Source organism: Phacochoerus africanus, chromosome 13 (assembly GCF_016906955.1).
Source record: "Phacochoerus africanus isolate WHEZ1 chromosome 13, ROS_Pafr_v1, whole genome shotgun sequence".
NCBI classification, from domain to species: domain Eukaryota; kingdom Metazoa; phylum Chordata; class Mammalia; order Artiodactyla; family Suidae; genus Phacochoerus; species Phacochoerus africanus.
The window spans coordinates 63558388-63580222 of record NC_062556.1 but is presented as its reverse complement, the minus strand read 5'-3'; the positions used below and the strand labels follow the sequence as shown (position 1 = coordinate 63580222).

General features: G+C 39.9%; 1 protein-coding gene across 3 annotated transcripts; it reads left to right on the top strand.

The window, feature by feature from the left end:
• Positions 1-1187: 1187 nt before the first annotated feature.
• TGDS (TDP-glucose 4,6-dehydratase) lies at positions 1188-21698 on the top strand. Of its 3 annotated transcripts, none has more exons than XM_047756180.1 (12): positions 1188-1396; positions 3388-3454; positions 4705-4773; positions 6145-6235; positions 8668-8810; positions 11126-11224; positions 12422-12481; positions 14473-14516; positions 15548-15713; positions 17427-17485; positions 18368-18465; positions 19977-21698. In XM_047756180.1, exons 1-12 carry the CDS (start codon positions 1311-1313, stop codon positions 20060-20062), a joined length of 1068 nt encoding a protein of 355 aa, XP_047612136.1. In that variant the 5' UTR covers positions 1188-1310; the 3' UTR covers positions 20063-21698. The 3 variants fall into 3 exon arrangements, with proteins under 3 accessions (XP_047612136.1, XP_047612138.1, XP_047612137.1); XM_047756181.1 differs by having other exon boundaries at positions 1363-1400; positions 19977-20249; XM_047756182.1 differs by lacking the exon at positions 18368-18465 and having other exon boundaries at positions 1259-1396; positions 19977-20071.
• The last annotated feature ends 137 nt before the right edge of the window (positions 21699-21835 follow it).

Here is a 21835-nt window from a genome sequence, read left to right as displayed (position 1 = left end):
AGCCGCGTCTTTGACCTACACCACAGCTCATGGCAACGCCGGATCGTTAACCCACTGAGCAAGGGCAGGGACCGAACCCGCAACCTCATGGTCGGATTCGTTAACCACTGCGCCACGACGGGAACTCCGACATTTAAATTGTATACAGTTTTTCATCATTATAAGCAATATAACAATGAACATACGTTTTTCTGCAATTATCTATATTATGCCTCATGGAGTATCATAAACTGTAGGGACATTTGAACTTTTTGTTCATGTAACCATTTGGCCTCCCAAAATGGTTGTTAACAAATGACACTTTCACATATACTGGATAGTCCCCTTCTTGGGCTTTGCCAACACACCATGTGGAAAACAAAAACCCGAGATATTTATTCATCTAAATAAACAATACTTACTGCTGGTTTATTCTCCACCGGGCCTGGTCCTGGAGTCTTGATAGTAGAAGGAAGCAAAACAAAGCTCCTACCCTCATGAAGCAGTAACAATGAGCAATTCAACATAGATGTTGAAGACAGCTAAATAAAGAACAGTAAAATGGCTGAGCAGGGCTCGGGTACAGCTTGCTGTTTTAACTGGAGTGGTCAAGAAGGGACTATCCACTGGGGTGGCATTCAAGCTGCGACCTTAAGGGTAAAAACTAGGCAGCCATCTGGGGAAAGGATATCCAAGCCCAAGAGAAGCCTGGGAAAATCACAGAAAAGCAACGAGGGCATGGAGGTGGGGGTAGAGTGAGCAAGAGGAACAATAGTAGGAAAAGATCTAAGAGTAGGATCTAGGGAACATCTTTACCATGATGTAGTGCAGGCAGCCTGTACTGTCTGTAATAATATCAACGACAACGTAAAAGGCCATTTTGCAATTTCAACCTTCCATCTTCAACTTTGCAAGAAGAGAACTACCTGGAGTTCTCTGTTCAACCAAAGAGTAATCTGTGGGGATCGCTGTAGTTCAAGAATGAAAAAAAGGTAATCATTCCTAAAGCTGACCATCTGTGTAACTAAGTAAAGCCTAATCCACGATGGTGACACTTGCCCTGAAACATTTCATTCCCAGCCATCCGAGTTAGTCCTATTTCTCCAGGTGTTGGCAGAGAAGAGCTGCACCTGCGCAGTGGCGCCGCGCAGCCCGCGCACTCGAGAGCCCCGCCCATCCCTCCAGTGGGCGGGGACACGCTCCGGAAGTGGCTGCTGCCTGACCTATTAATGAGTGGGAGGAGCGAGGCGCGTCGCAAAAAGTCGTAGTGGAACTTTCCTACGATCTACAACCTGGCGCTTTACGGTGCCCAAGCACTGCTGAGCTGGGAGATGACGACTGCAGTCCGGGCTGAGCCCTTGGGTCCTCCTAACAGCTTTGCGAAGCGGGTCCTGGTGACCGGGGGTGCTGGTTTCATGTAGGTAACGGTGCTTCTAGTCGAGTAGTGGCTTCCCAGAACCCCAACCTTTTCCTGCGCCTCTGCTTGCCCTTGGCAACTCGGGATCGGCTTTGGGGATCTGATTGACATGGGGAGGGTCTTAATGCACGAGAAGGATTATTCCACCTTCCCGACGAAGACGTGACTCCTCTGAAGCTACGACTTCTTTTAACGCCTCCCAGCCAAAGCAAAAGTGCTGTGGTACTGTCCACCTTTCTGCCTTGCCCGAAATGTACCTGTCAGTCTTTTGTGGGCGCCCACTTTGCCCCCACCTCAGCCCAGCACCCCTGACCCCCTCTCAGCCTCCTACGGTACACAGGCCTTGTATATATAGGCGCCAAGAAATGGTTTCTGGTTTATGATAGGAGTTTCATTTACTCAGCAAACTTTTAAAAATCCTCTGCCAGTGCTTTGATCTGTATCAGTCGTTTGAAGCCTCCTTTCTGCTCACACTCACATTTAATCAACAGGTCTTCTCTTAGTACTTCCAAAGCGACCACGTCTCCTCGTCCTCCCCTTTCTATCCTATCTCATGTTACTTGTGTCTGCTTTTGCCTGAACTGCTATTATAGCCACTCATTAGTCACTACTTACACTCTTGTTCCCTTAAAGTCTGTTCACACGCAGAAGTCAGTGTTTATTAAGTAAATAAGTGCGTAGTTTCACTCCAGTGGTTCCTGTCAGATTTAGAATAAAATCTAAACCCTTTACGGTACCTAGAAGACTCTCAAGTGCCCAAGCTCCAACGTGGTCTGTTATTCTACCTCTTTTATGTGCCTGCCACTCTTAGCGTCGTGCAGTTCGTGGACACCGGAGGCTAGTTGCAGCTATTTTGAGGCCTTTGCACTTGCTTCCCCTTTGCTTAGGCTGTTTGCTTCACTTAGTTCAGGTGTTTACTCAGACATCACCTCCTCCTGGCCTTACCTGAAGAGCCCCTCTCCCAACTAACCCACTTATCACTACCTGAAATTATACTGTGTAGTTTCACTTGCCTGTTGTGTTTCACTTGCCTATTGTCTGCATCCCCACCCTCCGATGTAAACCAGATGAGGGCACAGACTGGTTCCCTAAACACCTGGGAAAATTTACTCCCCCCCCCCCCCCCCCCCCCCCCCCGCCTCTGTTAGCATGTTAGATCACCTCTTCTTATCCCAGTGACTTGGAGGAGGGTACCAGGCAGGCACGTTTTCACTTAATGAAAAGAGGAGCATGGATATAAAAAGGTGGTACAGTGCTAGTGCAGGACCGGTCCGTCCTGGGAAATTCTGTGAAAGGGCTGTCAAGTGCAAACTCTGAGTTCATAATTTGGTCCTAGGAGGCCAACATTTTGGTGTATGTGATACAATCTGGTCATTATCAGGGTCCTCTGAAACCCAGTGTGCTACTGTGGATATTCAACTCAGGATGGTGTCAGCAAGTATTAGCATGGGAAACCTAAGTTTACTCTGGAACAACCCCCCCCCCCCCCCCCGTTCTAATGTATACCACCAAATTCTCTTATGCCAAGAAATAGCAATGGCAGTGGGATTTCTGTGGACACGGTCAACTCCTATGCTCATGACAACTTAATTTTTACATAGTTATACCTACTGTCTGTGAAAAGGCATGTTATAGTTTAAGTCCATCTGCACTGACCATCACCCATTGTATTTATGATATGGCTTTACTCCCACTCTCAGTGTGTGCCTGGGCAGCATATTTGGTTGGTGACATCCTTATACCCAGGATCAGTATATTCTCTCTTGACCAGAGTGTAAAGGGAGTGTACGACTCTGCATAGCCATACTGTTGAAAAGATGAGTGAAAAATATAGGTGTGTGTATATTCAATGTAGTTTTATTATTTCTATTGTCCCACAACAATGTAAAGGTATCTACTGAGTTTCCTAATACTGGACAGCTTAGGGTAACATTTGAGAACTTAAGGAAAAGGTTAAGTTTTCTACTAATGGGTTATACTTTTTCCTATAGTGCATCACATGTGATTGTCTCTCTAGTAGAAGATTATCCAAACTATATGATCGTAAATCTAGACAAGGTAAGCTTTATAAAAATGAACTGCATGTGTTGAAACTTACTTATATTTTTTAAAAGCATTAGAATCCTGTTATGCCGATATTTTAGTTTTGTATTTAGTCATTTGAGAAACTTAAGGGCCATATATAGTCATGTGTTCATACAGTTTTTTACTCTTAAATTCTTGAAACTTTTTCGTTTGTTATGATAGTGCATAACCTAAAGGTTTTAAGTGCAGTATTTTTACTAAAAGAAATTCTTCTCTGAATTCAACATTTAGTGTAACCTTGTGATGTTTTTGTTTGTTTTCAGTGTTGAGATACTCTGATTATTTTATTATATGGTTTTATAACCACCAGCTCCTGGAAAATTATATATTTACTCTAAAAATTGAAGTACAGTTCCTTTGGTTTTGAGAGTTTTTCTGTAATAGTTGCTCCCTGGAGATTATGAAGGCCAGGATTGGTGATCCACTACATTGTTGACTTTAAACACAAGATGCAATTAGTTACCTTAATTTCATAAAACCTAATAGTAAAAATATATAGACAAAAAATGATCTGTTTGTCTTACTTGTTTTTGCCTTCAATAATATCATGAACAGTAATTTTTCCCCCATCTGTATACCAATTTACCAACAGGTAACTTAGGAAAAAGTGTAATGAGGAGTTCCCCTTGTGGCTCAGCAGTAATGAACCCAGCTAGTATCCATGAGGATGCAGGTTCCACCCCTGGCCTTGCTCAATGGATTAAGGATCCAGTGCTGCCATGAGCTGTGGTGTAGGTCGAAACACAGCTCAGATCCTGCATTGCTGTGGCTGTGACATAGGCTGGCAACTACAGCTCCAATTCGACCCCTAGGCTGGGAACTTCTGTATGCTGGAGGTGCGGCCCTAAAAAGAAAAAAAGAAAAGGTGTAATGAGTTTTAATATGTGTAACACAGGTATAGTTGTATTCAATCACTAATTCTTTTTAGTAAATGGTAAACTCCTACAGTCTCAGTGGCGGAGGCAAACCTGGGCAGGACAATTTTTTAAAGGAGAGGCTTATAAAATAACTTTTTTTAATTGAAAAGGTAAGAAAATTACATGGTTTTTTAATTTATTTTTTACTTTTAAGATACCAGAAACTTCTAAAAACACTGAGAGCAAACACTTTAAGAAGACATTTTTTGTGTTATAATCAGAACATTGTCAGTATTTAAAATAAATTGACATATAGGAAAAGCTGTTATCACTCTTTGTTGTTTCTCCCCCCTTACTTATTTTAAGCTGGATTACTGTGCAAGCCTGAAGAACCTTGAAACTATTTCTGATAAACAAAATTACAAATTTATACAGGTATGAAAGTGTTCTTATATATGTATTTTTTAGTATGCCTCTGTAGTCATTCAGATATCATATCTTTCTACTTTTTAAATTTCAGTAATATGGAGGTAGGAAAGCACACTTATTAAAGGCCTTTTTAATTTCCAGAAGTACCCCATGAGAATATCACTTGTAGGTTGATACCACATATAGAGCTACATGCAATTTTTGGTGCCTTAGCAGGTCTATGAGTAGCCGATTGAACTTCCATGGTTTGTGATTTTAGGTCCTCACTGAGATTTGAAGAGATTGGTACAAAATAGGGTGTTACTCAGGTAGCCGGTAGTCGGAAACCCACCCTACAGCCCATAGTACTTTTCTTCACTAGGATTGACTAAAATCGGCCCTCAGTGGCTGATTCTTACTAGGCATTCTCAGAAGAGTCCAGAGTACAAACCAAGAGCCAGGTCATCAACTCAGAAAGGGAAATCTTAATGTCATTTGTAACTATCTTACGATTTATGTTTTTTAAGGGATTCTATAGACGTTATAACCACAAATCTTAATGTACTAAGCAAACATTTCATAATTTTTTCCTTCTATATGAAAGTGTTTCCTCAGTCACTGAAGAATTGTTGAGAATACATATTTTTAGAAGATCTAAGTGTATAAAATACTCATAGATTGAGAGTTCTCGTTGTGGCTCAGCAGGTTAAGGACCCAGTGTTGTCTCTGTGAGGATGCAGGTTCCATCCCTGGCACTTAATTCACTCAGTGGGTTAAGGATCTGGCCTTGCCGCAAGCAGCAGCATAGGTTGCAGGAGTGGCTCCGATCAGCTGTGGCAATGGTGTAGAAGGCCACAGCGGCAGCTCCAGTTTGACCCCTCGCCTGGCAACTTCCATATGGCACAAACGGGACCAGAAAGAGAAGGAAAAAAAGAAAAGAAAAGAAAGGAAAAAACCACCTCATAACTTACTGCTTAGTTGTAGTGAAATACATCATTCCAGTTGTTACACTTACTTTAAATACATTTCAGTAATGCTTATATCAAACTTTTAAAAAAGAATTTTTTTCTTGTTAACATAGTTACCTTAGGTTGGCGAGAATGTTAAGGAAAAAAAGCTCACAGAGTCCATAGTAGTAGTTGGTACTCAGTAAAATACTATTTTAGACACTTTGCAAAAATGTATTTTGTATTGAATATCTTACATGCTAGGATGCTGAAGAAATAAATCATTATTTTGCCCTCAGTTGAATTTTCAAGATACTCTTTTTATACCTGGGTGGGTGGTGAAGGGAGAATTAATTTTGTTCTTATGATTTTTGTTCATGAAGTAAAACGGTTATTATGAATGAGAGTGTTCAATGAAACTTGGCTTTTTCATCTTTGCTTTTTTATATAGGGTGACATATGTGATTCTCACTTTGTGAAACTACTTTTTGAAACAGAAAAAATAGACATAGTGCTACATTTTGCTGCACAAACACATGTAGGTAAGCATTGTTTTATGTTACAGTTATGACAGGCAATTTTTTTTTTTTTCCAAATGGCTAACTAACCAAATCAAAGTCTATTAATGGGGCTGAACAGGTAGGTACTTTGAAAGAACATATATCAGGTTTTATCAGAAAAGCCCATGGTCACTGTGTCATCATGATGCTTAGTGTTTCTCAGATCAGGTGTTAGTGTAGCCTTGAATGTTATCCTAAAACTGAGTTTAACCAAATCCAGAATAGTAATTACTTCTGGGGATATGGGCCTTCAACTGTATTTTTTAGTATGTTTTTCTTAAGCTAGGTGGTGGACACAATTGAATGTTATTATCTATACTGTTTTGTTCTTAGATATTTTCTAATAATTTGTCTGACATTTTATATTATAAAATATAGCATATATTCAGAAGAATTTAGAGGTAAGGTTAAATGAATGATGGCAATTTGAATACCCATATAGCCATCACCTAAACAAAAGATAGAATGTTGCTGAGCCCTCTCAAGTAGTAGTAGTATTGCTGCCTTATTACCTGACTTTTAAGTTATAATTTCCCTTGGTTTTCTCTACAGTTTTACTGTCTCTGTACTTTTCTCCAAATAGTATAGGTTAGTTTTTCCTGGTTTTAAATTTTATAAAAATGTATACATGGAAGCTCCCTGGTGGTGCAGTGGATCTGGCATTGGTCACTGCTGTGGTGGATGTTCTGTCCTTGGCCCAAGGACTTCCATATGTCCTGGGCATAGCCAAAATAAACCAGTAAATACGTAAATAAATAAAACTGGCTTATTAACCTTTTTCTCATTGATTTGTAAGAGTTGATACACATGATATACACGTGTGCATGTACACACACACACATATACTGAATACTAATTGTTATGTGTATTACCAATATCTTCTCCCACTCTGTGCTGTATCTTTTAATATTTTTGCAAGCGTGTTTTGATGAGCAGATGTTCTTATATAAATTCTTAATGAATTTATGTATCTTTTATGTTATGGTTAATGCTTATTGGGTCTTAAGCAATTCCCTGTTGCCCCAAGGTCATGAAGATATTCTCCTACATTATCTTTGAAGAGCTCTAGAGTTTTGCCTTTCACATTTAGGTTTGTAATCCATTTGAAATTGATTTTTGTAGGAAGTATGAGATAATAATCCAATTTCTTTTTTTCTATATGAATACCAATTGCATCTCTGCCACTTGTGGGAAAGCTCACCAGTTTCCACTGCCCTGTCATATATCAAGTATCTTTATACGAGTATCTGTTTCTCAACTCTTTGTTTGTTTGTCTGTGCCTGTGCTGATTACACAATATATTGACTAATTTAGTGCTTTCATTATCTGGTAGAGCAAATCCTTCTACTTGGTTAATGATCAAGCACTTTTCCTTCCAGCAAGGTATGAGATGTTTACCAGTACTTCTGTTGTCAATCTTTGGTGGTTTTTATTATATTTTCCCCTGATTATTAATGAAGTAAAAAAAAACAACAAAACCCTTTATGTTTGTTTATTGGATTATCCTCCTCCCTTTCTTATTGGTGTATCTTCTTTACAGAGACTTCTAAATGGCAAGGCTGTTTACCATTTTCTAGTGGATGTTTATTCCTTGTAGATTTTTATAAGTCCTTTGTATATTCTGAATTCATGCCATTTGCCACTACCTTTTTTCAATCTGTCATTTGCCTTGTCACTTTCTTAAAAATATCTTTTGATCAATTGAAATTCTTCACTTCCGTGTGGTCCAGTTTATCCCCTTTTCCTTTAGGGTTCGCGCACTTGGTGTTCTCTGTAAGGACTCTTTTCCTACCTCCAGTCATGGAGATAATTCTCTTACATTTTTTTCATAAAAATTACTGCTTTGCTTTCCACATTCACATTTTTTCCCCACATCAATATCCCTTTGACCCAACACCGTTTATTGAAAAGACTCAACCTTTCCTCATCACCACCTTTGTTGGAGATCAAGGACCTCTATATCCATGGTTCTGTCTCTGGGCTCCTGTCTTGTTCCACCGGTCTTCATGTATCCTTATGCCATTACCATACTTTAATTACTGGAACTTTATAATAATTCTTGGTCCCAGCAAAGCAAACCCTCCTACCTTTTTGTTGTTCCAGATTTTTTTTTAAGTTTAAGAGCACTTCACTTTTAAAAGTATCATTTCTCCTCTTTTCTATTTCTTTTTAGAATTAAACAAAAAAAAGTGCTTCCTGCAAATATAGGGCTGATAGTTTTCTAAATTCTAAGAACTTACATGTATGATGTAATTTGGGTTTAGTGAAATCATAAACAGCAATGCATTTTTATGTCATTTTTACCACTGTTGCAATTGTGCTGAAGGAAGAGAAGTGAATAGAGCTCTCCTTAAATCTGAGTCTACAGGTTGGTGCTTGGGTGGAATTGGTCTAGCTTTTTCTTCTTTTTTTAGATCTTTCATTTGTCCGTGCCTTTGAATTTACCTATGTTAATGTTTACGGCACTCACGTTTTGCTAAGTGCTGCACATGAAGCCAGAGTGGAGAAATTTATTTATGTCAGCACAGATGAGGTGTATGGAGGCAGCCTTGATAAGGTGAGCTTACACAATGTCTGTTTCACCTCCTTCCCCTGTACCGTGATGCAAAGCTGGCTTACTAAAACCTACCCTGGACTTTTTTCATCCTCTGATTATACACACGTGAGGCTTTCAAAATGTTCTTCCATTGTGTCTCTCTCTCTCTCTTTTTTTTTTTTTTTGTCTTTCTAGGGCCGCACTTGCAGCATATGGAGGTTCCCAGGCTAGGGGTCCAATCAGAGCTACAGCTGCCAGCCTCCACCAGAGCCACAGCAACACAAGATCCGAGCCGCGTCTGCAACCTACACCACAGCTCACAGCAACGCCAGGTCCTTAACCTACTGAGCAAGGCCAGGGATTGAACCTGAAACCTCATGGTTCCTAGTCAGATTCATTTCCGCTGCGCCATGACGGGGACTCCTCCGTTGTGTCTTGTTCAAATCAAATAGTACCACCCCAAATGGGAAACGACAGGCTAATCTGACACAGATTTATATGTAACTTGACTGACAATACTTTGCAAGCAGCAGCTCACGCCTAATCACTCATTCTTTTTTCTTTTTTTCTTCTTAGGGCCACGCCCAAGGCATGTGGAGGTTCCCAGGCTAGAGGTCAAATTAGAGCTGCAGCTACCGGCATACGCCACAGCCACAGCAACACCAGATCCAAGCCATGCCTGCCAGCTACGCTGCAGCTTGAGGCAATGCTGGATCCTTAACCCACTGAGCTAGGCCAGGGATCGAACCCACAGCCTCATAGATACTAGTCGGATTCGTTTCTGCTGAGCTGTGACGGGAACTCCTGATCAGTCATTGTTCGTGATGAATGCCGTTGCCATGGACCAAAGCATGTGTCAGTTAAGCTGCAGGTGATGCCTCTGCCTCCTGTTCTATTCAGGAAAGCATACTGCTGTGTCACGGAGTGGGAATAAAATTACTAGAAACTGGAATCTGTTCTTCTTTGTTAATCATTTGTAAATACTATAGTTTTTATATTAAAAAATGGCTCCATTCTCCAGGCTGTATTTTCATAGTGTTTACAGTGACCTCACTTTGTTTTGTTTTGTTTTAATATATTAATTTACCAAAACACATACATAGTGGGAAAATACAAGTAGTTTGAAAAGACTTATGAGAAAAAGCAGACCCTGACCACGTTGGTTCAGTGCATAATCCCACTTCTGAGAAACAACCATGCGTATCTCTCTTTGCAGCTTTTTTCAGGTAAGCCTCTACCTTCTGGTCCTCCTACTCCCCCTATATCAGATCTGATACAGTAGGCAGGATGCTTTTTAAAGTATAAGTCAGATCGTGATATGTAAGTCAGATCATGATATTTGAACCCATCAGTGTTTTGACAGTGGCCTCCAGGGTTCCACACAGGGTTCTCTGGCTCTTAGCTTTCCGACCCCATCCCCCATTTCTCTTCCTTCATTCCAGCCTCCTTATAGTTCCACTGGACACATTTCTATCTCAGGGCCTTTGCACTTGCTGTTCTCTCTGCCTGCCTTGTAGGGTCATTGTGAACTTTAAGGAAGTTACTATATGTGAAGTGCTTAGAAAGATGCCAGACATGTATTTGGGTTTCAGTAAATGTTTTTTAAATGTAGTCCTTAAGGAGTTTCCACTGTGGCACGATGGGATGAGCAGCATCTCTGCAGTGATGGGACACAGGTTTGATCCCCGGCCCAGCACAGTGTAGTTGTGATCTAAGCTGCAGTTGCCACAGCTGCAGCATAGATACCGCTGTGGTTCAAGTCTAATCCCTGGCCCAAGAACTCCATATGCCGAGGGGTGGCCAAAAAAAGGAAAAAACAAAAACAAAAAAAGCATGGTGATTAACATTTCAAGTTCGGGAGTTCCCATCGTGGTGCAGCTGAAATGAATCTGACTAGTATCCATGAGGATGTGGGTTTGATCCCTGGCCTTGCTCTGTGGGTTAAGGATCCAGCATTGCCATGAGCTGTGGTATAGGTAGCAGATGCAGCTCAGATATGGTGTTGCTGTGGCTGTGATGTAGGCCAGCAGCTGTAGCTCCCATTCGGCCCCTAGCCTGGAAACCTCCATATGCTGCAGGTACGGCCCTAAAAAGCAAAAAAAAAAAATTTCAAGTTTGTAATATGTTCTCTGATTTTTCTGCTTAGAAAGTATGCATATATATATATATACACACACACATATATAAATATTTGTACATGTACAACTGGGTCACTTTGCTGCACAGCAGAAATTGACAGAACATTGTTAAATCGACTATAATAAAATTTTTAAAATAAAAAAACGAAAAAAGTATGCATAATACTTACTTTGTTTAACATATCTTTTTAAAATTAGGAATTTGATGAATCTTCACCCAAACAACCTACAAATCCTTATGCCTCATCTAAAGCAGCTGCTGAGTGTTTTGTACAGTCTTACTGGGAACGATATAAGGTAAGAACTGACTTCAGAAACCCTTGAGTCATTTTTCTTTGGATTTAGGTGTTAAAACTCCAAGTTAGCATTAGCAATATTTCATTTTTCAAATAGGGGACATAGATTGAGGAAAGTTATATATTAAGGAATTTTAAAATCTAAATTACTACATTGTATGAAAAGTAGGAACCTACTTCTTATCCAGTTCACCATTTAAAGGAACAATTCCTATTTTTTCTACTTCAGTAATAGGTAGATTATTACAGCTAGAGTGAAAAGCCCTGTTGGGGGACTTCCCATTGTGGCTCAGTGTGTTAACAAACCCGGCTAGCACCCATGAGGACTCAGGTTCAATCCCTGTCCTCTCTCAGTGGGTTAAGGATCAGGCATTGCTGTGAGCTGTGTTGTAGGTCACAGACACAGCTTGGATCCTAAGTTGCTGTGACTGTGGTTAGGCCGGCAGCTGCAGCTCCGGTTCAACCCCTAGCCTGGGAACTTCCATATGGTGCAGAGTGCAGCCCCAAAAAGAAAAAAAAAGGCCTGTTGGAATATCCTGATTCCCAGGAGTCTTCTAAGGCAGGGGGGTTGTTGGGGGTGCAGATTCCCTTACCTGCTCTTCACAGCCCCTCACAAGTGGGAGGTGGACTTGCCCTAGGGGCTGTGTCAGTGTCCCCGTGGGAGCCTTGCTCTCCGGGAATCATCAGCTTGAGCCCTGCACTTGGCTTCCCTCTGAACTCCAAGAATTATTAGGGACTGGGTCAGACAGGCAAGCGACAGTGACTTCAGGTTCTGTAACCTTTTGTGTTCCGGGAGAGTGGTCCTCTCCCTCCTTGGTAGCCCTTTGCCTTTGTGAGGGTTGGTACAACAGAGAAAGCCGATTTGAAGTGTAACATCTAAGGAGCTCTCTGAACTAATTGGGGAGAAATGTCTTTAGTTTCCTGCTATCAAACAGACCCGCTTCCATCTATATTCACCCTTTAAGGAGACTATGCCTCTTCTTCCTTTTGGAATCTCTGCCTTTATCTGAATCCTGTCCTCTACTGTCTTTTCAGGAACCTTGCATTAGGAAAAAAAAAAAAAAAAATCCCTTGACTTCACTCCTTATGGTGTGTGGATTATTTAGCCAAAAAAATACCCATATTTTAAAACTGCTCATCTTTGGGTAATCCTTATTATTGGACCTTTTCATTACCTTAACATCCAATATTCTTTAAGTTTCCAGTTGTCATCACCCGAAGCAGTAATGTTTATGGACCCCATCAATATCCAGAAAAGGTACATTTCACTTCTGAATTCATAGAGTGTTTTAGTGATCGTAACTTTTCATTATTTAAGCTATCTCTTTGGTTATTTGTCTGAAATAATTTATGTTGTGATTAACCCTAATTATAAATGCTATATAGACCACATGCCAGTCTTAGCAGGTTTAGGGCTTGAAGACTTGTTTTGAAGCTCAGTTTTGATAATCACCAGGTGGCATGGCCTTAGGCGCTTTGAGCATCATCTCTAAATTAATGGGTAATGATAATACTTAGGAAGGGTTTGAAGGATACAGTGAGATGATGTCTGTGAAATGCTGTCCTTGCAGGATTCTAGCGCACTGCAGAAGGCTCCCAGTGAAGGCTTCTTCCTGGTTTGCAGTCAGACTGATATGTCAGGCTCTACAGCAGTGTAAACAGTAATTAGAGTGATGTGGGACCCTTGTACATAAATTTAACTTAGAGCCTGCCGATTAACTGCTCCCCAGCTCCTTGGTGTTGTTGCAGACCTGCGTGTCTTCCAGGACAGAGGTTTTGTGAATTTAAAAAAATGTAGTTAAAAGGCTGAAAATGCCTGTGCAGTTGATTCTGTGTCATTAAGCCCAGTGCTAAGTAACCACTAGTCTCTGCCTAAATTTTTTTTTTTTTTTTTTTTTTTGCTATTTCTTGGGCCGCTCCCGCGGCATATGGAGGTTCCCAGGCTAGGGGTCGAATCAGAGCTGTAGCCACTGGCCTACGCCAGAGCCACAGCAACGCAGGATCCGAGCCAAGTCTGCAACCTACACCACAGCTCACGGCAACGCCGGATCGTTAACCCACTGAGCAAGGGCAGGGACCGAACCCGCAATCTCATGGTTCCTAGTCGAATTCGTTAACCACTGCGCCATGACGGGAACTCCATCTCTGCCTAAATTTAGAGCTGGGTTTCTCACTTCACAGACGGTTGCGTTGATCTTTCTGCCCAAAAGAAAGGGCCATATCATGATATGCTGATATTTACGTGGCTTAATTTTTGGACTATTTTTAACAAACTTATTACACATTTAATAATTTCTTATCTCCTCTTTAACATAAATTTTCTTTGAATCCCGTGGCACTGAAATTACTTTTTATTAATTTCACAATCACTTATTGAAAGGGACCATATGTAAAGTAATAAGATATGATTCTTGCCTGTATAAAATCAATGCAGAAGTGAGCTTTGTGATGAGAGCCTTTTTCTGAACTTTTTCGTTATTTATATCATTTTATATTCATTTTTATTTAGCACATAACTGGTTTTTATGAAACAGGAAGTGCTCTTAGAGTTCTTTTACTTATCAAAATTATAATAAGTATTTCTTGAACTCCTGTTAAGAATTAGAATTTCTTGGGAGTTCCCATTGTGGCTCAGTGGTAACAAACCCAACTATTATCCATGAGGACGTGGGCTTGATCCCTGACCTTGCTCAGTGGGTTAAAGATCCAGTGTTGCTGTGAGCTGTGGTATAAGTCGCAGACACAGCTCGGATCCCGAGTTTCTGTGGCTGTGGTATATAGGCCAGCAACCACAGCCTCCAATTTGATCTCTAGCTTGGGAATTTCCATGTGCCGTGAGTGCGGCCCTAAGAAAGAAAGAAAAAAAAAAAGAATTAGAATTTATCCATAAATGTATTTTTTTGGCTTTTTTTTTTTTTTAGGGCCACACCTGCAGTATATGGAGGTTCCCAGGCTAGGGGTCCAATCAGAGCTACAGCTGCCGGCCTTTACCACAGCCACAGCAACGCCAGATCCAAGCCACGTCTGTGACCTACACCACAGCTTGTGGCAACGCCAGATCCTTCACCCACTGAGAGAGGCCAGGGATCGAACCGGTAACCTCATGGTTTCTAGTCGGATTCATTTCTACTGGGCCACAATGGGAACTCCTATTTCTTAATAATAATCTTTTTAATCTTATGATGAGTCCAGGTTTATATTACTGAATGAAATTGCAAAGTCTGAAATTATTTTTAAATATTCTTTTAGGTTATTCCAAAATTTATATCTTTACTACAACACAACAGGAAATGGTATGTTATTTACCTTTATACTCACTTTTTTTGGGTAAATTATAGTATTTGGTGTCAGTCTTTCTTGAAAATCAAGAGGCCTTAGATTTAATGTCCCAACAAATTTAAGAATTCCTTCTATAATCAGTGTAATAGTTTTAAAAATAATTATAATGTATAATTCATCTTTATAATTTGATTACTAAGATAATTTTAATTATTAAATAATCTATCCTAAAATTTTGAGTTATAGCATTACAATTTGTCGTCTATCTTCTTTATATAATTTTACTTTTTACTTTTTTTTTTTAATGGCTACACTGCACGTGGAAATTCCCAGGCCAGAAACTGAATCCAAGCCACAGCTGCGACCTAGGCTGGATCTTTTAACCTCCTGCGCCAAGCTAAGGATCTAACCTGCACCTCTGCAGCGATCAGAACCACTACACTCAGATTCTTAACCCACTGAGCCACAGTGAAAACTCATAATTTTTCTTTTTCTTTTTTCTTTTTCCTTTTTAGGGACAAACCCAGGGCATATGGAAGTTCCGAGGCTAGGGGTCAAATCGGAGCTACAGCTGTCGGCCTATACCGCAGGCACAGCAACACTAGATCCAAGCTGCATCTGCCACCTGTGCCATAGCCACAGCAGCAGTGGATCCTTAACCCCCTGATCGAGGCCAGGGATCAGACCTGCATCCCCGCATGTCAGGTTCTTAACCGGCTGAGCCACAACAGGAACTCCCTCCTTTTTTAAAGAATTTATTTAATTCATACAACTTAGATATTCTTCAAAATGAACTTTAAAATGGGTGGATAAATATTTTTCAGGGGTCACTTACATGTTTACCACTGAGTACCCACAGAGGGTTTGGAGATCAGTTAAAGATTATGGATAAATTTAAAAGTCTTGAGAATTTATTTTCAATAAAAGATACCTAGGATCTTCCTGGCAATTGACTTCTCTAGAATTGCACCCAGTGCTCGTCTTACCCTGCTTTGGAGAGCTTACTTGTTTACACTCTTTGATTCCCTTTCATTTCATCTTTTAGCTGCATTCATGGATCAGGGCTTCAAACAAGAAATTTCCTTTATGCTACTGATGTAGTGGAAGCATTTCTCACTGTCCTCAAAAAGGGAAAACCTGGTGAAATTTATAACATTGGGACCAATTTTGAAATGTCAGTTCTCCAGCTTGCCAAAGAACTAATACAACTGGTATGTATATATTATAAAAGGGTTAATATTTTCAGAATTGTCACTAAGTTAGTGACAGTAATCACTAATTTTGTTAAAGTCAATGATTTATGGTTTGCTCATTTGGAAACTAAACAAGTGAAAAAAAGGAAATTCATAATTATAATTACATATGTATGCTGAGATAGGTTATTATTGAAACTGCATTGCTCATTTAGTAGTAGCTTTTCAGGAAAAAAAAAGTCTGAAACATTAAAAGTACATCCCCATTATAAGACATATTCAATTGCAGAAAATTAAATATTAAATTCATGCCCTAGAATCAAGGAACGGTGATATATAACTAATAGTTATGCATACATGTATGTATTAGCATCAGTTAAAATCTCAGGATACAGTGGAAAGAATGACAGAGTGAGTGAATGGGAAAACTTCTTTTCCTTTTTTTTTTTGTCTTTTTGCCTTTTCTAGGGTCACTCCCACGGCACATGGAGGTTCCCAGGCTAGGGGTCCAGTTGGAGCTGCAGCCACCCGCCTACGCCACAGCCACAGCAACCAGATCCGAGCCGTGTCTGTGACCTACACCACAGCTCACAGCAACGCCGGATCCTCAACCCACTGAGCGAGGCCAGAGATCGAACCTTCCACCTCCTGGTTCCTAGTCGGATTCGTTAACCACTGAGCCACAGTGGGAACCCCCAAACTTCCTTTCCTTTACGGTATTCCCAGAGTGCGCTGTTCTCACGTTGTGTGGGTTTTCCACACCACGCTATTCTCAGAAACCAGCTCGGTGTCCTCCTGTTTAACTCAATTCTGACATTATCTACCTGGAGATGGCGTAAGATGTCCCCGGTTAAGGGCTCGGTCCTATAAGGCTCCCTCACTTCCTATGTCAGTCCCGAGACCTGGTTGTCACGTGTGCTTCTGGTCCCCCAGCTCTATGTCTGAGGTGATCTGCTAGAGGGGCTCACAGAACTCAGGTAGACAGGCCATTCCCTAGATTACTGGTGTGTTACAAAGGCTGGAGGCCATGCACAGGGCAAGGCATGAGAGAAGGGCACAGGGCTTCCATGCCCTCTCCAGGCATGTCACCTTCCCAGCACCTCCATGTGTCCAGCAGCCTAGAAGCTCTCCTCTTGGGTTTTTATGGAGGTGTCATTAAGTAGGCATGGTTAATTAAACCATTAGCGCTGATGATTAACTCAACTTCCAGTCCCCTTCCCCTTCCCAGAGGCAGGGGCAGGGAGGCTAAGGTCCGTCCTTCTAATCTGAGGGTAGGTTGCCTTGGCAACCAGTCTTCATCCTCCAGGGCTTTCCAGAAGTCACTTACTAACAAACTCTGGTGTGGTCGAGAGGGCCTTGTTATCCATACCAAAAACACGTTCTCTCTCAATACTTGGAAATTCCAAGAATTTTAGGAGCTCTGCCAGGAACGAGGATGGACACCAAATATATATTTCTTATTTTAAGTCACAGTATTACACTGAGTAATAACCAAAACCCCCCAAAAATTCATTTTCTCCTGTAGTTTATGTAATGTGTATTCCTTCTGAGCATCAGGTGGAATTTAGGTTATAAAGTATAGAAAGTGATCATAAAATGCTACTTGTCTTAGCTGTCTTCCCCACTTGGAGGAAGTTGTTTTTCTTGCCTTTTGAATCAGTTGTTGAATGCCATTTTTATTCTCTGGTCTCATTTTATAATTTGACTCAATGATCTTCTCCATTCTGACAGATCAAAGAGACCAAATCAGAGTCCGAAATGGAAAACTGGGTAGATTATGTTAATGACAGGTGAGTAACAGGTTAAAGCATTGGGGATAGGTTGTGAAATCTTAGGTACTTGTAAGACTGTAAAATGTATGGACTTACCCAGAAGAAAAGTTTATCTCTTTTTAGTTTTATGCTAAAATGTTTTTTCCTAATTATAAGTGGCATAAGAATAAAATTGTTACTTACTAGCTGTGTGATTTAAAGGAAATTATTGACTCCAAGTCTGAGGTTTCTTTGAATATGAAATAGAGATAGTAATACCTTACCTTTGGAAGTATTTTAAAATTTAATTTATATGTATGTAAACTACCAGACTTGGGGTGTGGAACATAAGAGTCCTAACAGATTTATATGTGTTTATTTATTCATTCATCAAACATTTAAGTATGAGCCATTGCATTCATACCTAGATTTTGGTTGAAATAAGAAAAGAATAAGCCATAGAAAGGGTTAGGCATCTGGATTAGTGGTGATTTTTTTTTTTTTTGGCTTTTTAGGGCCACACCCAAGGCATATGGAGGTTCCCAGGCTAGGGGTCTAATTGGAGCTGTAGCTGCCGGCCTACACCACAGCCACAGCAACACCAGATCGGAGCCACGTCTGCAACTTACACCACAGCTCATGGCAACACAGGATCCTTAACCCACTGAGCGAGGCCAGGGATTGAACCTGCAACCTCATGGTTCCTAGTCAGATTCACTAACCACTGAGCCACGACGGGAACTCCATTATTAATGATTTTTAACATATACTTTATTTTCCAAATTTTCTATAATACGTGTGTCATCAGGGAGAATTTCTTGAGAAAAAATTTGAATTCTGAGCACATGATTATTTTTCTCAGTATTTAAATTTGTAAATATATGTCCACAATATCATTTTAAATCTGTTTTGTTTTCCAAGACCTACCAATGACATGAGATATCCAATGAAGTCAGAGAAAATACATGGATTAGGATGGAGACCCAAAGTGCCTTGGAAGGAGGGAATAAAGAAAACAAGTATGTTATGAATTGATCATTTTATTTTTAATTTAAAAATTTTTTTTTGTCTTTTCCTGAGAATGCACATGCACAGGCAGCATATGGAGGTTCCCAGGCTAGGGGTCGAATCAGAGCTATAGCTGCTGGCCTGCAGCACAGGCAGAGCAACGCCAGATCTGAGCCTCATCTCCGGCCTTCACCACAGCTCACAGCAATGCCTTAATCTGCTGAACAAGATCAGGAATCAAACCTGTGTCCTCATGGATACTAGTCAGATTCATTTCCACTGAGCCACAGTAAGTCCTGAATTGATCTTTTTTTTTTTTTTTTTTGATCATTTTAGATGAAGGGGATTCAGAAACATTTTAAGGAACAGTAATTTATTTTCATAACACTATAAATTCATCAGAATTTTGTGGTGATTCACTTTCACCTTTCAAACCCTTACATTTAATATGTTTCTAACATTAGTGATTAAATATCTTGAATGTCATAGACTAACTTCCGAACAGGCTTCCTCTGTCTTATTACCAGATACCTATTTCATTGATTTGTAGATGCACATTTTTTCACATCCTTGAAAAGTATGTGTTTTATAGTTATTATTTCAATTTTTTTCTTTCTTACTGGTATGTAAAGTAATGGTCCATCTTAAGGCATCTTAGATTTGATGGAATAGAGACAATTGCAGTCTTTGAGCATCTTTGGTCTTTTTATGCTGAAACAAATTGGAAACAAATTTAGTATGTGTGAAACTATCCATAAGTATATATAGAGTCTATGTATATATGTTAAAATTGTGTTTAGAAATGTACTTATGAGAAGAATTATTCAAGTATAGAAAAAAAGTCTTGGTTTAGAGCTTGATGTATAAAATACTTGTGTTGAATTTTTAAAAACAAATTCCAAGATAATTTATCATTTTTTCAACTAAAAAAAACTTTATTATAGAATAGCAATAGGAGACCCTGTGTCTGTGGGGATGTGGGTTTGATCCCCGGCCTGGCTCAGTTGGGTTAAGGATCTGGCATTGCTGTGGCTGTGGTGTAGGTTCCATGTGGTTGTGGTCCCGTAGCCTGGGATCTTCCATATGCTGCAGGCGCAGCCCTAAAATGAAAAAAAAAAAAAAAATTAGACTAGCAACATAAAATATTTTTATGTTATGCTTATTAACACAGTGATCTCACTATGCCTGTCATTGTGACATTTACATGGACAAAATACTATACTTTTTTCCCTCTGACTTTGTAAATGACTTTTCTCCAACCACGGTAAATGACCTATCTCCCTTTCCCCCTGACTTCCCTAAAATCAGAATGTTTTAACTCCTTATTTGATGTTTAAATCTAAGTTTTCCGGTGATGAAATATTTTCTGATTAACATCACTGGTCAGTTCAGAATCAAATTGTTTTTCATTGTTAGGCAGTTTTTGCTTGCAGATTAGCTGATGAGTAAGACTTTTTCACTTAACAGAAAGTTAGTAAATGTTGGTTATTTTTTTTATTTTTATTTTTTTGTCTTTTACCAGTTGAGTGGTACAGAGAGAACTTTCACAACTGGAAGAATGCAGAGAAGGCATTAGAACCCTTTCCGGTACAACCATCATTTGTGTAGTCAGGACCGTTTCCAGAGAAGGAAGAAAATTATCCTACCTCGACAAGTGATATGAAATCAAGTGACCAAATGAAGTGTCCTCTTTCATTTGGAATTAGAATACGAGTTTTTGCATAAAATTCAAATATAAAATGCCTCAATCTTGGAGTTCCCATCGTGGCTCAGTGGTTAACGAATCCAACTAGGAACCATGAGGTTGTGGGTTCGGTCCCTGCCCTTGCTCAGTGGGTTAATGATCCGGCGTTGCCGTGAGCTGTGGTGTAGGTTGCAGACTCGGCTTGGATCCTGTGTTGCTGTGGCTCTGGCATAGGCTGGCAGCTACAGCTCCGTTTCAACCCCTAGCCTGGGAACCTCCATATGCCTGGGAACCTCCATATGCCGCGGGAGCGGCCCAAAGAAATAGCAAAAAAAAAAAAAAAGACAAAAAAAAATGCCTCAATCTTTAGAGGAGGTTCAGTATCAGCATAGGATTTAACTATCAAATTCTCTCAGAAACCTTTTCTCCTGAAAATTAGGTGCTGATAGGTATGGAAAGTTTCCTCGGTAGAGGTGAGCTGAGGAGGAAGAATGCCCTGGTTCTGAGAACAAAGGTGAATAGCTCTGGGAAGATGGCAGCCTTCATTGGCATTGAACTCGGCTTCCCAGCCTTACCCATTGCCTAGAAAGTCGCTGAAGTTTTTTAAGCAATATAGGCTGAGCCTAATGCCCTAATTTATCTTTTTTTAAGGTCTGATATCATGCTATGATTGCTTTAAAAGTGGAACAAAATGGAAGCATATCTAGCTAGCACTTTTTAACTTTTGATAATTTTGTAAAATTAAGTATTTTTTAAAAGAAGGACGTAGTTTTTATATTTTCAAAATTGGTCATTGGATTATGTAAGTAACCTTGTTCCAGAGAAATTTCATCATGTATTTACTGTTTAAAGTGATTTTATTTATAAAATTATCAGTATTTTAATGTATTTAATGTAGAATGTGGCTTTAAAAAATAATGTATGTTTTTATTTTGCTGTAGAAAATTTTTTTAAATACTTGATTATCATATATTTTTAATTCCTCTCTCCCCTGAAGGCTTTAAGATGATTTAAAAAGGTAATTGATTGGATATTCCATTGAGTAAAGAGAAGAAGTCAAAGATTCTTTGCAGCTTTCTGACTTCAGTGTCTGGTGGCTTGTTTTCTCAATGGAGTAGGAAGCAAAATTACTCACTCAGAGGTGGTTGAGGGGCATGGGGATACGAGTGGGGTACAGGCTTTGGGGAAAAGAGTAAAAAGCAAATCCAGAATTAGGAAGGGGATTTGCAAACTGGAATGAAACACAAACTGAAGTTGAAACTGTAATTTCAGAATTTTGATATATGTGAAAATAAATTAAGCCAGAGTTGGGGACTTATGGGGCACAAGAACTAGAGTTGAGTGAGAGTGATTGAAATGAGTTTCCCCTGGTCTTAACTGTATGGGGAAGAAAAGGCTTCTTGGGGGGAGCCTGTACCTCTAGAAGAAATGGAGAGGGGAGAAAGGACGTGAGAGCTCAGGGCAAGTTACAGGCAGAAGATGGGACCAACTGAAAACAAATCGTCTTTGTTGGAGTTTGGTCATTGATGATGACAAAATAAAAACACTTATTCTGTGTCACTTGTTCTATTTCGTTTTTTTCTTGCACATATTTTTGTGTACACCTTTATTTCCCGATTTAATATTCACAATATGATTTACCTTTATCATTTATCTAATTTCATGAGATGACTTTAACAGACCTTAGGAACATAAAA

Coding starts and splice junctions, on each gene's coding strand:
- TGDS (XM_047756180.1), top strand. CDS start 1,311: ATGACGACTGCAGTCCGGGCTGAGCCCTTGGGTCCTCCTAACAGCTTT. Junction 12,482..14,472: donor CCCATCAATATCCAGAAAAG/GTACATTTCACT, acceptor ATATTCTTTTAG/GTTATTCCAAAATTTATATC. Junction 18,466..19,976: donor GGAGGGAATAAAGAAAACAA/GTATGTTATGAA, acceptor GTCTTTTACCAG/TTGAGTGGTACAGAGAGAAC.